General features: G+C 40.6%; 1 protein-coding gene across 2 annotated transcripts; it reads left to right on the top strand.

Moving 5' to 3' along the window:
* Positions 1-2,003: 2,003 nt before the first annotated feature.
* On the top strand, positions 2,004-10,481 carry si:ch73-217n20.1 (sushi, von Willebrand factor type A, EGF and pentraxin domain-containing protein 1). Of its 2 annotated transcripts, none has more exons than XM_021566288.2 (14): positions 2,004-2,198; positions 2,343-2,534; positions 2,902-2,998; positions 3,071-3,144; positions 5,397-5,618; positions 5,954-6,133; positions 6,242-6,415; positions 6,605-6,850; positions 6,966-7,151; positions 8,948-9,044; positions 9,167-9,240; positions 9,417-9,596; positions 9,785-9,964; positions 10,070-10,481. In XM_021566288.2, the coding sequence occupies exons 1-14, from the start codon at positions 2,144-2,146 to the stop codon at positions 10,081-10,083; spliced, it is 1,971 nt and encodes a 656-aa protein (XP_021421963.1). In that variant the 5' UTR covers positions 2,004-2,143; the 3' UTR covers positions 10,084-10,481. The 2 variants fall into 2 exon arrangements, 1 of the variants encoding a protein (XP_021421963.1); XR_002468974.2 differs by having other exon boundaries at positions 2,006-2,198; positions 9,885-9,964.
* Positions 10,482-16,255: the final 5,774 nt, after the last annotated feature.

Genomic DNA, 16,255 nt, shown 5'->3' with positions numbered 1-16,255 from the left:
TTTTGCTGTTTTTCTGGGATTGATTTACACTTTTCTCACCAGAGTATGTTCATCTCTAGGAGACAGAACGCGACTCCTTCCTGAGCGGTATGACGGCTGCGTGGTCCCATGGTGTTTATACTTGCATACTATTGTTTGTACAGATGAACGTGGTACCTTCAGGCATTTGGAATTTGCTCCCACGGATGAACCAGACTTGTGGAGGTCCACAACTTGGCTGATTTCTTTTGATTTTCTCATGATGTCAATCTAGAGGCACTGAGTTTGAAGGTAGGCCTTGAAATACATCCATGGGTACACCTCCAATGGATTCAAATGACGTCAATTAGCCTATCAGAAGCTTCTAAAGCCATTACATCCTTTTCTGGAATTGTCCAAGCTGTTTAAAGGCACAGTCAACTTAGTGTATGTAAATGTCTGGCCCACTGGAATTGTGATACAGTGAATTATAAATTAAATAATCTGTCTGTAAACAATTGTTGGAAAAAATTACTTGCATCATGCACAAGGTAAATTACCTAACTGACTTGCCAATACTATAGTTTGTTAGCAAGTCATTTGTGGAGTGGTTGAAAAAGGAGTTTTAATGACTCCAACCTAAGTGTATGTAAACTTCCGACTTCATCTGTAGCTGTAAAAAGCATTAGTGTTATTAGCCTTGGCATATTATCTGGTTCGAGCTAGCTAAATAGGCTAAGATTGGCTTCGCCAAAGTGCCCAAACAAAGGAGAGCGATGAGCAGCAGGAGCATTAAACCACTGAGGCTGTCGCCAAGACAACAGCGATGATGCTGCTAAACTCGAGCAAGCTTGGTGTTCAGAGCCCCACCCTTCCACAAGCGCAGCCAGGATAATGGCTCCACAGCCGCCTCCACCTTCGACTGTTCCTGATGATCTTGGAACAGAAGACCCAGCCCAGTTTAATCTAGATTCCTACCCTAAAATTGTTTTATTTAATAGCAACTGGTTCATAGGAAGAGAGTGGCTGGAATACTTGGTTACTGCAGATGCTGTTATGGGGTTGTAAAACATACAACCCACTCAGAACAGACGTAAATTCTATGTCTAGTTTTGATTTACATTTGAATTCAATGTGAAGTAAACAAATTTTAAAAAAATAATATCCACCATGTCATTTGAGTTAGGTAAAACGTTGGGTGAAAAAAAAATACAAAATGTCTTTCACGTTGATTACTTTTTGCAAATCCAATTAGTTTTCCACATTGATTCAACATCATCAAGTAGATTTTGGTGGTTGAAATGACTTGGTAACAATGTTGATTCAACCATTTTTTTGACCAGTGGTGAAGAAAGTTCACACTTGTCATGGTTGAGTAAAAGTAAAGATACCTTCAAATAAAATTACTCAAGTGAAAGTGAGTCACCCAGTAAAATACAACTTGAGTTAAAGTCTAAAAGTATTTAGTTTTCAAAATACTTGACTATCAAAAGTTAATGTAATTGCTAAAATATACTTAAGTATCAAAAGTAAAAGTATAAGTAATTTCAAATTCCTTATATTAAGCAAACCAGACAGCACCATTTTTTTACGGATAGCCAGGGGCACACTTCCACACTTAAGACATCATTTACAAACGAAGCATTTGTGTTTAGTGAGTCCACCAGATCTCTTGATAACTGAATTGCACCCTTTTCCTGTCCTGCTAATCGTTCAAAATGTAAATGAGTACTTTTTGTTTGTCAGGGAAAATGTATGTAAAACTACATTATTTTCTTTAGAAATGTAGTGGAGTAAACGTAAAAGTTGTCAAATATAAATAGTAATGTGTATATATACCACAAAAAAATACTTAAGTAGCACTTTAAAATATTTTTACTTTATACCACTGTTTTTTGCCCCGTGGGAAACTTTGACCCACTCCTATGTTGGAGTGTTTCTTGAACCACTTATCTATCATACATGGTTCCAAATTAGGAGTGAGTCTAAGTATTACCAATGGAAAAACTCAGATTACTTGACGTAAATAAATCTGAATAGCCTAGCTACGTAGGCCTACAAAGCTACTCGTCATTTTACGTTACCTCCCCTCCAACTACAAAATATAACCCAGTCGACATACTATTTCATTAAACTCAATAACGTTTAAACGGGTGAGCGTACAGATCCGAATGCACATGAAACGATGAATCTGGTGTATAATGTCGTGTTCTTCTTATCACTTGCCCTACATGCCTCAGGTAAGATTGTTGTTTTCATAAAATTAACATTGCACTGTCCACTTTAACACTGACAATGTCATTTGTAGCACGTTTACATATTTATCGGATATTTGTGATTTGAATTGCCACTGTTGCTGATGTGGCTCATTTGTTTCTAAACAGCTCAAGTTCCATCGAAATGTGGTGCGCCGCCGTCCTATCCACACACGCAAATCGAGGACATGAAAAAGGGTATATTTGGCCATGTACAAAAAGTCCTCTACAGATGCGCCGAGGGCTACACTCAGAACAGTGGCATTCGCTCTATCAAGTGTCAAGCTGGAAAATGGACACAGTTAACCATGACGTGTGAAAGTAAGTAAATGCCTACAGCTAAGCATTTAGATAAGTATATATTGTTGTTGTGCATAACACTGGTTCAATGAATATCATACCATCATATCATTATGGTTATAACTGTCTCTGGGATGAGGTTGTTGTGGCAAGTAAATGTCATTTGACGCTTACATTTACTGGGGCCCTCTGGTGGTTGCAAAGAGAACATTTGGGAATAACATTTCTATTCAGTTCAGTCCTTGAGGACTGCAGTGTGCCTGTTTTAGCGCTGTTTGGCACAAACAGTTCCCTGTGGTTATTTATGTTGAGTTTGGCACAGAATCTTACCCTGGATTCATTCCCTGACTGCCCTGCTGTTTTCTAATGTGTCCCATCCTCTCTTCAGAGAAGAACTGTGGATCTGCTGGGGAGTTATTCAATGGATACTTTCACTATATGGGGGCTTTTTTCGGGGACAAAGCAAATGCAGTGTGCAATGAGGGGTAAGTGTCTTGAATGTAATGAAATAGGCCTATAGCCTGGGCCTTTTCTTAATCTCTGTGATATTTGCACAGGTTTACACTGAAGGGGATGGAATACAGAATATGTAAGGACTCTGGCTGGAGTGGAGAGATTCCCACGTGTGAAGGTATGCACCATTCAATGATCAATCGTAAAGTAAAATGCAGCAATCAGGTCCGTTCCTTTCTAAGTAGGACATATAACATGCATCCTAATCAATTTAGTAGGTTCTGCTGTATGAAATACCAGACTGGCATGCCCTGTACTTGTCTAGTTGATTGTTGGCATGACACACCAAGATCCTGTTGTTGAGACTTGACCATGTTGGCCTTGGACATTCAGTCCGTAATTGTCCCATTGTTACAAAAGCATTAGAATATCATGTAAACAAATGTTCCTTTATTACCCATGCTGTGGTAGCCTAATGGCCTAGCTAATGTCCTGTAAGGATGATTCCTCGCCAGACTAGAACAACAAAAAAAAGCCCATGATTTTTTTTCATTTTTTTTCTTCACAAAAGTGAATCCACTGAAGGTTCCTTTGGAGGAACGATTGTTGACATATTTGCCATTTGTATCTTAAAGCATAATTGACAAATAATCAATTGAAGTTGGACTATTTGTGACATTTTGGCCTAACCCATGTCTCATTTAAAGGGGAAATCTGCTGCTGCATACATTTTTTTGACTTACAAATTAATTATATATACCCAGTGATTCTTATAGAATATAACTTATAAATGCCGCATAGGCTTAGTTCAACTCTTAGTGCCCCATCAGAACCCAAAATATAAGCTTGTTTTACTCCAATGTTTGTAAACAAAGTAAATGTAAACAAACACTATGTAGCCTTATTACATGGTTAAAACTATATATCTTGGATGGTCAGTCCATGCATCCATAGCATTGTCCATGAATTTGAGAGTGCTTCCATTTCTCCAGCCCCACCCTTCAGCTTTTTACCAAAACAGGGGCGGGAAAACCGCTTTGTTATTGCTTCAACTGCTTATTGCCGCTTTAAGACTCCACAATGTTTTATCTGTAGGTGCTACAAAGCAAACAATGGTGTCATATGAATATCTTAATATTGTTGAACATAATATACTCTATGGGCATATTGAAGTTTAAAGTGGGATCTCTGCTACTTATGTTATGATCAAGGGGCCAGGGCTCTTGTCTAGAAGCACGGTTTTGACTGCTCCTACAGTTTTGCTTCGGTACCGCAGTTTAACTGACACCTGGCCCAGAAAGAGAGTTTCTATAGACGGCCACATAGAGAAGTCAGATTTGAAAATTCCTAATAAGACACTTTAGTCATCACCTTTGTGCACAAAAAAATCAATTTAATTATTCAAATAATTTTCACTAAAGCAGAATTTTTTAAATATATTATTTGCATCACTCATAGATGTAGATATTAACATTTTATATTCATCCAACGTCTGCTATGTTTCTGGATGATGTGATGATGTCGCCTGTGCTCACTAAGTGCTGGTGCGCATGTGATGTTGGTCTGTATAAACCAGATGTAACTCGGAAATAGACAGTTCATGAATTGGAACTTGAGTAGATTTCCTTGAAAAAACAGTCGGAACATCAGTTCTTATTATACCTCAGTGGTTATGATCCAATTTGTAAGCATTACCAACATTGTGAAATTGGATACTAAATGGTTGCCCTCTGCTGGTAATTTACAGGATTTGCAGTGATGCAAGTAAAACGAGGGCTTCAATTGGTTACATTGCCTAATATACCAATTTCTCTCTATAAAATGGACCTTAACTTTCAAACTAGCAGAGATCCCACTCTGAAACTTTGATAAGCCTGTAGAGTATATTATGTTCAACTATATGAAACAAATGTAGCCAAATCAAAAATGGTATATCTTCAATATGTATGTTTATATTTAAAAAACAAATGAATGCATGGAAATTATTATTGAAATTAAGTTACTACTCATATTACAGAGCGAACAGTAAAGTTTCTTATGACATCAATTTCTAGCATTTACAGATGGAACATTTGTGAGTTTTTGGCCTTACCCAGACCTCCTTTAAGATTCCATAATGTTTCAACTTCAAGGATTTATTTATCAATTATGCTTTAAGATAAAAATGTGGAATATATGTCAACAATCCTTACTCCAAAGGACCTGATTTGTTGTTTGTTTTGTTATGGATGACATTTTGTGAAAATCGCCCAAATCACAGGCACCCATAATGTTGTTGTGCTGTTTACCAAAGCATGAGGTCGTTGTCTCGATGGAGGCATCTGTTTTTCCTCTTAATCTCCAAGACGAGGCACAAATTTTGTTTGTCATTATAGATACAAGAATGAATTAAACAAAACCACAATAGCATTTTAAATGTCATCATTCTAGAGGGAGGTGAACCACAAGTGGTTCCAGCAGAAGTGACCTGCCCTGCTCCTTCAGTGGCCAACAGTGTGAAGCTCAGTGAGACTGTCTCAGTGTACAGGGTCAGAGACTCAGTGACCTTGGTCTGCTCCGAGGGCTTCCTCCTGACTGGAGCCCAGCAGCTCACCTGTGGACCAGACGGCCAGTGGCAGCCCGAGCTCCCACTTTGTCTGCCCTCTGTCGGAGGTGAGGTCCATCCTGGTTTGAATAACATATTGACTCAGTAGGGGTGCCCAACATCACTTAAGGGTGCCCAAAGTTGAAATCTTTTCACTTTTTTGGGGTGTCTGGCCCATATTCATTGCTTTGGAGCCTTGATTTGTTATGGCGGTGCCTAGCTCCTGTAATTCCAACTCCCACTCTTTGGAGACATTGCTGTGTCTGTTCTGTTGTTTTTGAAACTCTAATTATCATTCTTCAGTGATGATTTGTTAGGAGTGCTCTGTAATGATAGGGCATGGCCATCTGCCACAGAGAGACACCAAACTTCTATGAGCTATTTTCTGCTTCTTTTTTTCTAGAGATCACTTGCAATGCCCCCAATGCAAAGGGGAAGAGGTTGATCAATGGGTTGAAGCAAGTTTATAGATCTGGAGATTCTTTGTCCTTTTCCTGCAAGGACCTTTATTATTTGGATGGATCGAACACTGTCACATGTGGGGTTGACGGAAAATGGACTCCTTCTCTTGCACAGTGCATACGTAAGTATCCTGACATGATTAAGACAACTGCTATACAGACTCTGTGTCAAATGTGTTGTAGTTTTGTTTTAACCTGCTTCTGCTTCTTTTTTTTTTTTACTCATGTAGAGATTAAGTGCCCTATATTAAACATAACAAATGGTAGGCCATCCATCAAGCAAAGAAGATTTGGATCAGATGTAACCATTTCCTGCTTTAAAGGAAACCTGCTAAAAGGTGCTGCCCGCATAAAATGTTCAAGATCTGGGGAATGGAAGGAAAAGATTCCACAATGTGTGCCAGGTAAAGGATCTCTTGTTTTCAAAGGATTGAATGTACTGTAAGCCTAGTCTCAATGTTGTGCTTTTTACCAAAGTACGAGGTCATTTTTCCTCTTATCTCCAAGATGAGGCACACTTTTTTTTATGTCATTATAGATGCAAGAATGAATTAAACAAAACCACAATAGCATTTTAAATGTCATCATTCTAGAGGGAGGTGAACCACAAGTGGTTCCAGCAGAAGTGACCTGCCCTGCTCCTTCAGTGGCCAACAGTGTGAAGCTGAGTGAGACTGTCTCAGTGTACAGGGTCAGAGACTCAGTGACCTTGGTCTGCTCCGAGGGCTTCCTCCTGACTGGAGCCCAGCAGCTCACCTGTGGACCAGACGGCCAGTGGCAGCCCAAGCTCCCACTTTGTCTGCCCTTTAATGATATAATTAAAAGCCCCAAGCCTGATGGTAAACACAAACACCAGCCAAGATCTGTTACTTTGAGCATTGCAATATATAATACATGTTATGATGCATTGGTTTTATAACAGATGTGATTTCTATCTATCTCCCTTTCCTGTAGGCAGATGTGGAGTGCCACCGTACCTCTCCAACGCACACCTTTCTGACTGCTGTAGAGCACAGGTAGATTTTGGTCCTGGTCACCGGGTCAGGTACAGTTGTGCCTTGGGATACATGAGAGTAAGAGGCACTTACTATAGTACCTGCGTCAGTGGGAGGTGGACACCAGTAACTCTGAGATGTGAACGTAAGTAACCATATGAAATTATGTGCCTGAATAGATGAAAGTACAGTACCAATCAAAAGTTTGGACACACCTACCTATTCAAGTTTTTTTTTTTTTTTTTTTTTTTTTTTTTTTACTATTTTCTACATTGTAGAATAATAATGAAGACATCAAAACTATGAAATAACACACATGGAATCATGTAGTAACCAAAAAAAGTATTAAACAAATCAAAATATATTTTATATTTGAGGTTCTTCAAAGGAGCAAACCCTTTGCATTGGTGACGGATTTGCACACTCTTGGCATTCTCTCAACCAGCTTCATGTGGTAGTCATCTGGAATGCATTTCAATTAACAGTTAATTTGTGGAATTGATTTCCTTCTTAATGCGTTTGAGCCAATCAGTTGTTGTGACAAGGTAGGGGTGGTTTACAGAAGATAGACCTTTTTGCTAAAATACCAAGTCCATATTATGGCAAGAACAGCTCAAATAAGCAAAGAGAAATGACAGTCCATCATGACTTTACAGTCAATACGGAACATTTCAAGAACTTTGAAAGTTTCTTCAAGTGCAGTTGTAAAAACCATCAAGCGCTATGATGAAACTGGCTCTCATGAGGACCGCCACAGGAAAGGAAGACCCAGAGTTACCTCTGCTGCAGAAGATAAGTTCATTTGAGTTACCAGCCCAAATAAATGCTTCACAGAATTCAAGTAACTGACACATCTCAACATCAACTGTTCAGAGGAGACTGCGTGAATCTGGCCTTCATTTTCGAGTTACTGCAAAGAAACCACTACTAAAGAACACCAATAAGAAGAAGAGACTTGCTTGGGCCAAGAAACATGAGTAATGGACATTAGACCGGTGGAAATCTGTCCTTTGGTCTGATGAGTCCAACTGCAAGATTTTTGTTTCCAACCGCTGTGTCTTTGTGAGACGCAGAGTAGGTGATCGGATGATCTCCGCATGTGGGGTTCCCACCGTGAAGCATGGAGATGGTGTGGGGGGGCTTAGCTGGTGACAGTCAGTGATTTTATTTAGAATTCAAGGCACACTTAACCAACATGGCTCCCACAGCATTCTGCAGCGATACGCCATCCCATCTGGTTTGGGCTTAGTGGGACTGTCATTTGTTTTTCAACAGGACAGTGACGCAACACATCCAGGCTGTGTAAGGGCTATTTGACCAGGAAGCAGAGTGACGGAGTGCTGCATCAGATGACCTGGCCTCCACAATCACCCGACCTCAACCCAATTGATATGGTTTGGGATGATTTGGACCGCAGAGTGAAGGAAAAGCAGCCAACGAGTGCTCAGAATATGTGGGAACTCATTCAAGACTGTTGAAAAAGCATACCGGTGAAGCTGTTTGAGAGAATGCCAAAAGTGTGCAAAGCTGTCATTAAGGCAAAGGGTGGCTACTAATATATTTAGATTTGTTTCACACTTTTTTGGTTACTACATGATTACATATGTGCTATTTCATAGTTTTGATGTCTTCACTATTATTCTACAATGTAGATTTTTTTTTTTTTTTTTTTACTTGAATGGGTAGGTGTGTCCAAACTTTAGACAGGTACTGTATATGTACAGTTAGTTACTCTACATATACCTTTCATATACTCTGACACATCATTAATACTTCTTCCTCCTATGTACTACAGTATATAAAGAACATTATTCTCTTGTTTAAGCATTAGGTGGCAGCAGAGCCATAGGTGGTCTAGAATATATCACTCTGTGGTAGTTAATGTTTGTCTGTTTTGTGGCTTCTGAAAAATGTAATTTAATGACATTTTCTTGTCCAAAGGCAAATCATGTGGCTCAGCTGGAGAGATGTCTTTTGGTCATTTCGTCTATACCGGTGCACAGTTTGGAGATACAGCCACAGGGGTTTGTAATGAGGGGTACGTTCTATTCTGCTAGTATGTCTTTTTGCTCTTAAGGCTTCTCTCATAATTGTTGCAGTGTACAAATAAAATTATGCGTTGTCATATTAAATCACTTTTTGTACCCATTATTACACCAGGTATCAGCTGGTTGGACAGAATGTAAGAAATTGCATGAATGATGGCTGGGATGGGCGTGTTCCTGTATGTGAAGGTGTCACATTTATTTTTTAGATGGTCTACTGCACCACACAGTTTTACACCTGGGTCATAGTTCAATTGCTTTTGGTAACTTTGCTTTAGTTTAGAACATCCCTGAACTTCAGTTCTGTCACCCATAATCTTCAAAAAAAGGTCATGTACATTGTACATTGTGTTTGTGACTTTCAGCGGTGCAGTGTGCTAAACTTCCTGAGGTGGTAAATGGAGAGATAAATGGCCATTTGGAACCACCTTACGTTTACAGCACTGTGATTGGCTATCGGTGTCGCGTAGGAAAACTGATTGGAACGAGTGAGCTCTACTGTACCAAAGATGGGACATGGAGTGCGCCACCTCCAGAGTGCAAAGGTGCCATTTTCTGTTCAACTCTATAGCTTCTATAGCTGCACTATTTTTGCTATGTTTTTTTCCCTTTAGCAAACTAGGAACATACCTTAAGTGTTGAGAACTTGGCCCTGAGAGTAATATTAAGGAACCAACCCCTTTAAAACCAATAAAGTAAAAGCTTATGTTGACTCTTTCATTTCTGTTCACAGATATTAAATGTCCCTATCCCAAAGTACAATATGCCCAAATGACAAGAGGAATTAGAATGCCACTTGAGTTTGGGGACTCTGTGACATTTGTCTGCTTTAGGGGCATGGTGATGAATGGACCAGGCACCGTCACATGCAGCCTGGATGGGACATGGACTCCTGCCCTTCCCACATGTCAATGTGAGTAATTCTGAAGGGTCTATTTACTGACAATATAACCCTTTGTAGGCTGATACATAACTAAAGTGCATTGTATAAAATGTTCCCTTTTTTATTTTTTTACAGATCGGCGGTACTGAAGGTCTAATACCATTGATCATTATACTGAATGTCTTCAACTCAACCATTTTACCATAACTTTTACCATAATAATCAAACTCAATGCATTTTATTATAATACATTAATATCCTAATGACTGTTGTCTTTAAATACCCCTTCTGTCTTCTGGAATCATGTTATTGTGAATTTTACAGCACTTTTGGTACATATACCCCTATTTTAGGGGACCAAAAGTATTGGGGAAATATTCACTTGTGTATTAAAGTACTCAAAGTTAATTATTTGGTCCCATATTCATAGCACACAATGACTGCATCAAACATGTGACTCTACAAATGTGTTAGCAAATGCATCTGTTTGCTTTGTTTGTTTCCGATTATTTTGTTTACAATAAAAATGTTAAATTCTGCGTTGTCATTTTGGAGTCACTTTTATTGTAAGAATAGAATATGTTTCTAAACACTTCTACAGATGCAAAAATATCAGTGTCATAGTGTTCTGCGTAGCTTAGTTGGTAGAGCATGGCGGTTGCAATGCCAGGGCTGTGGGTTCAATTCCTGCAACCGGTATGGAAACTTTTTTTTTTTTTTATTAAAATGTATTCACCCACCACTGTAAATCGCTCTGGATAAGAACGTGTACTAAATGACAAAAAAAATTATCATACCAAATACAGTGGGGCAAAAAAGTATTTAGTCAGCCACCAATTGTGCAAGTTCTCCCACTTAAAAAGATGAGGCCTGTAATTTTCATCATAGGTACACTTCAACTATGACAGACAAAATGAGAAAAAAAATCCAGAAAATCACTTTGTAGGATTTTTAATGAATTTATTTGCAAATTATGGTGGAAAATAAGTATTTGGTCACCTACAAACAAGCAAGATTTCTGGCTCTCACAGACCTGTAACTTCTTTAAGAGGCTCCTCTGTCCTCCACTCGTTACCTGTATTAATGGCACCTGTTTGAACTTGTTATCAGTATAAAAGGCACCTGTCCACAACCTCAAACAGTCACACTCCAAACTCCACTATGGCCAAGACCAAAGAGCTGTCAAAGGACACCAGAACCAAAATTGTAGACCTGCACCAGGCTGGGAAGACTGAATCTGCAATAGGTAAGCAGCTTGGTTTGAAGAAATCAACTGTGGGAGCAATTATTAGGAAATGGAAGACATACAAGACCACTGATAATCTACCTCGATCTGGGGCTCCACGCAAGATCTCATCCCGTGGGGTCAAAATGATCACAAGAACGGTGAGCAAAAATTCCATAACCACACGGGGGGGACCTAGTGAATGACCTGCAGAGAGCTGGGACCAAAGTAACAAAGCCTACCATCAGTAACACACTACGCCGCCAGGGACCCAAATCCTGCAGTGCCAGACGTGTCCCCCTGCTTAAGCCAGTACATGTCCAGGCCCATCTGAAGTTTGCTAGAGAGCATTTGGATGATCCAGAAGAAGATTGGGAGAATGTCATATGATCAGATGAAACCAAAATATAACTTTTTGGTAATAACTCAACTCGTCGTGTTTGGAGGACAAAGAATGCTGAGTTGCATCCAAAGAACACCATACCTACTGTGAAGCATGGGGTGGAAACATCATGCTTTGGGGCTGTTTTTCTGCAAAGGGACCAGGACGACTGATCCGTGTAAAGGAAAGAATTAATGGGGCCATGTATCGTGAGATTTTGAGTGAAAACCTCCTTCCATCAGCAAGGGCAGTGAAGATGAAACGTGGCTGGGTCTTTCAGCATGACAATGATACCAAACACAACGCCTGGGCAACAAAGGAGTGGCTTCGTAAGAAGCATTTCAAGGTCCTGGAGTGACCTAGCCAGTCTCCAGATCTCAACCCCATAGAAAATCTTTGGAGGGAGTTGAAAGTCCGTGTTGCCCAGCAACAGCCCCAAATCATCACTGCTCTAGAGGAGATCTGCATGGAGGAATGGGCCAAAATACCCGCAACAGTGTGTGAAAACCTTGTGAATACTTACAGAAAACGTTTGACCTCTGTCATTGCCAACAAAGGGTATATAACAAAGTATTGAGATAAACTTTTGTTATTGACCAAATACTTATTTTCCACCATAATTTGCAAATAAATTCATTAAAAATGCTACAATGTGATTTTCTGGATTTGTTTTTCTCATTTTGTCTGTCATAGTTGAAGTGTACCTATGATGAAAATTACAGGCCTCTCTCATCTTTTTAAGTGGGAGAACTTGCACAATTGATGGCTGACTAAATACTTTTTTGCCCCACTGTATCTACATGCACATACCACCTCAATCAGCCCGACTAATCGGTGCCTGTATATAGCCTCATGACTGTTATAGCCTTGCTACTGTAAATAGCCTCGCTACTGTTATATTCCATTGTCTTTTTACTTTTGTTTTTATTCCTTTACTTACCTATTGTTCACCTTTTTTGCACTGTTGGTGTAAGTAAGCATTTCACTGTAAGGTACCTCTTATATTCGGCGCACGTGACAAATAATCTTTGATTTGATTTGATGCCATTGATTATCATTGACATGTTTCTACAACTTGATTGGAGTCCACCTGTGGTAAATTCAATTGATTGTAAATTATTTGTAAAGGCACACACCTGTCTATATAAGGTCCCACAGATGACAGCGCATGTCAGAGCAAAACCCAAGCCATGAGGTTGAAGGAATTGGCCGTAGAGCTCCGAAATAGGATTGTGGCGGGGCAGAGCTCTGGGGAAGAGTACCAAAACATTTCTGCAGCTTTGAAGGTCCCCAAGAACACAGTGGCCTCCATCATCATTAAATGGAAGAAGTTTGGAACCCCCAAGACTCTTCCTAGAGCTGGCCGCCCGGCCAAACTAAGCAATTGGTGGAGAAAGGCCTTGGTCAGGGAGGTGAACAAGAACCCGATGGTCACTCTGAGAGAACTCCAGAGTTCCTCTGTGGAGATGGGAGATCCTTCCAGAAGGATAACCATCTTTGCAGCACTCCACCAATCAGGCTTTTATGGTGGAATGGCCAGACAGAAGCCATTCCTCAGTTAAAGGCACATGACAGCCCGCTTGGAGTTTGCCAAAATGTACCTAAAGGACCCAAATACCATGAGGAACAAGATTCTTTGGTCTGATGAAACCAAGATGGAACTATTTGGCCTGAATGCCAAGCATCACGTCTGGAGGAAACCTGGCACCAATCCTACAGTGAAGCATGGTGGTGGCAGCATCATGCTGTGGGGATGTTTTTCAGCGGTAGGGACTGGGAGACTAGTCAGTGTCGAGGGAAAGATGAACGGAGAAAAGTACAGAGCGATCCTTGATGAAAACCTGCTCCAGAGCACACAGGACCTCACACTGGGGCGAAGGTTCACCTTCCAACAGGACAATGACCCTAAGCACACAGCCAAGACAATGCATGAGTGGCTTCGTGACAAGTCTCCGAATGTCCTGGAGTGGCCCAGCCAGAGCCCAGACTTGAACCCGATCGAACATCTCTGAAGAGACCTGAAAATAGCTTTGCAGCGACGCTCCCCATCCAACCTGACAGAGCTTGAGAGAATCTGCAGAGTATAATGGGAAAAACTTCCCAAATACAGGTGTGCAAAGCTTGTAGCGTCACACCCAAGAAGACTCAAGGCTGTAATAGTAGCCAAAGGTACTTCAACAAAGCACTGAGTAAAGGGTATCAATACTTATGGAAAATGTCAAGGCGTCTGAATACTTTCCGAATGCACTGTGTGTAAGATGAGCCTTGACTAGAGTACACTATATACTGTACATATGAAGTGGGTAAAACAGTATGTAAACTTTTTTTTTTACTTTGTGGAGTGATGGGTAACGATGCCTCGTGGGTGTCAGTTGTTGATGTGTGGCGAGGGTCCCTGGTTCGAGCCCGGGGAGTGGAGAGGGAAAGAAGCAAAACTGTTACATATGTCCATAGGGCAGCAATCTCTAAGGTGAAGGGTATCGTACCGGCTAGTAACTATGACTAATTTCAGGGCAGAGTACTGGGTGGAGGCCAGCTGTTGGTGACTATTTAACAGTCTGATTGCCTTGGGATAGAAGTTATTTTTCAGTCTCTCAGTCCCAGCTTTGATGCTCAGTGGTGGAAAAATACCTCAATAGAAAATTTATAGAAAATGACTCAAGTAAAAGTGCAAGTCACCAAGCAGAATTCTACTTGAGTAAAATTCTAAAAGTATTCGGATTGAAATATAGGTATCAAAAGGCAATGTTATTGCTAAAATATAGAACAAGTATTTGATACACTGCCGATTTTGCAGGTTTTCCTACTTACAAAGCATGTAGAGGTCTGTAATTTCTATCATAGGTACACTTCAACTATGAGAGGCGGAATCTAAAAAATCCAGAAAATCACATTGTATGATTTTTAAGTAAATAATTAGCATTTTATTGCATTACATAAGTATTTGATCACCTACCAACCAGTAAGAATTCCGGCTCTCACAGATCTGTTAGTTTTACTTTAAGAAACCCTCCTGTTCTCCACTCATTACCTGTATTAACTGCACCTGTTTGAACTCATTACCTGTATAAAAGACACATGTCCACACACTCAATCAAACAGACTCCAACCTCACATCAGGGATAAAATTGCAGACCTGCACACGGCTGGGATGGGCTACAGGACAATAGTTAAGCAGCTTGGTGAGAAGGCAACAACTGTTGGCGCAATTATTAGAAAATGGAAGAAGTTCAAGACGACGGTCAATCACCCTCGGTCTGGGGCTCCATGCAATCTCACCTCGTGGGGCATCAATTATCATGAGGAAGGTGAGGGATCAGCGCAGAACTACACGGCAGGACCTGGTCAATGACCTGAAGAGAACTGGGACCACAGTCTCAAAGACAACCATTAGTAACACACTACGCCATCATGGATTAAAATCCTGCAGCGCACGCAAGGTCCCCCTGCTCAAGCCAGCGCATGTCCAAGCCCGTCTGAAGTTTGCCAATGACCATCTGGATGATCCAGAGGAGGAATGGGAGAAGGTCATGTGGTCTGATGAGACAAAAATAGAGCTTTTTGGTCAAGACTCCACTCGCCATGTTTGGAAGAAGAAGGATGAGTACAACCCCAAGAACACCATCCCATCTGTGAAGCAGGGAGGTGGAAACATCATTCTTTGGGATGCTTTTCTGCAACGGTGACAGGACGACTGCACCGTATTGAGGGGAGGATGGATGGGGCATGTATCGCGAGATCTTGGTCAACAACCTCCTTCCCTCAGTAAGAGCATTGAAGATGGGTCGTGGCTGGGTCTTCCAGCATGACAACGATCCGAAACACACAGCCAGGGCAACTAAGGAGTGGCTTCATAAGAAGCATCTAAAGGTCTTGGAGTGGCCTAGCCAGTCTCCAGACCTGAACCCAATAGAAAATCTTTGGAGGGAGCTGAAAGTCCGGATTACCCAGCGACAGCCCCGAAACCTGAAGGATCTGGAGAAGGACTGTATGGAGGAGTGGGCCAAAATCCCTGCTGCAGTGTTTGCAAACCTGGTCAAGAACTACAGGAAATGTATGATCTCTGTAATTGCAAACAAAGGTTTCTGTACCAAATATTAAGTTCTGCTTTTCTGATGTATCAAATACTTATGTCATGCAATAAAATGCAAATTAATTACTTAAAAATCATACAATGTGATTTTCTGGATTTTTCAGACCTCTACATGCTTTGTAAGTAGGAAAACCTGCTAAATCGTCAGTGTTTCAAATACTTGTTCTCCCCACTGTACATAATTTCCCATTCCTTATATTAATCAAACCAGATGGCACGATTTTCTAATTTTTATTTTATTTACGGCTAGCCAGGGGCTGGCCCACTCCAACACTCTGACTTAATTTACAAACAAAGCATTTGTGTTTAGTGAGTCCGCCAGATCAGAGGCAGTAGGCATGAGCAAGGATGTTCTCTTGATAAGTTCGTGAATTAGACTATTTTCCTGTCCTGCTAAGCATTCAAAATGTAACGACTACTTTGGGTGTCAGGGAAAATGTATGAAGTACATTGTTTAACTTGGGTCAAATGCTTCAGGTAGATTGATGTCTCTAGATGTTCAATATATCCACATTATTTTCCCTCTTCATGATGCCATCTATTTTGTGAAGTGCACCAGTCCCTCCTGCAGCAAAGCACCCCCACAACATGATGCTGCACCCCCATGCTTCACGATTGGGA

The sequence above is a fragment of the Oncorhynchus mykiss genome, chromosome 16, assembly GCF_013265735.2.
Source record: "Oncorhynchus mykiss isolate Arlee chromosome 16, USDA_OmykA_1.1, whole genome shotgun sequence".
Taxonomy (NCBI): Eukaryota; Metazoa; Chordata; class Actinopteri; order Salmoniformes; family Salmonidae; genus Oncorhynchus; species Oncorhynchus mykiss.
Note: the sequence above shows the minus strand (reverse complement) of the source record. Positions and strands in the feature narration are given on the sequence as shown.

Excerpts from the sequence above, each read along its gene's own strand:
- si:ch73-217n20.1 (XM_021566288.2), top strand. The coding sequence starts at position 2,144 with ATGAATCTGGTGTATAATGTCGTGTTCTTCTTATCACTTGCCCTACAT. Across the intron at positions 2,535-2,901 it reads GTTAACCATGACGTGTGAAA|AGAAGAACTGTGGATCTGCT; the intron begins GTAAGTAAATGC and ends TCCTCTCTTCAG. Across the intron at positions 6,851-6,965 it reads TAAAAGCCCCAAGCCTGATG|GCAGATGTGGAGTGCCACCG; the intron begins GTAAACACAAAC and ends CCTTTCCTGTAG.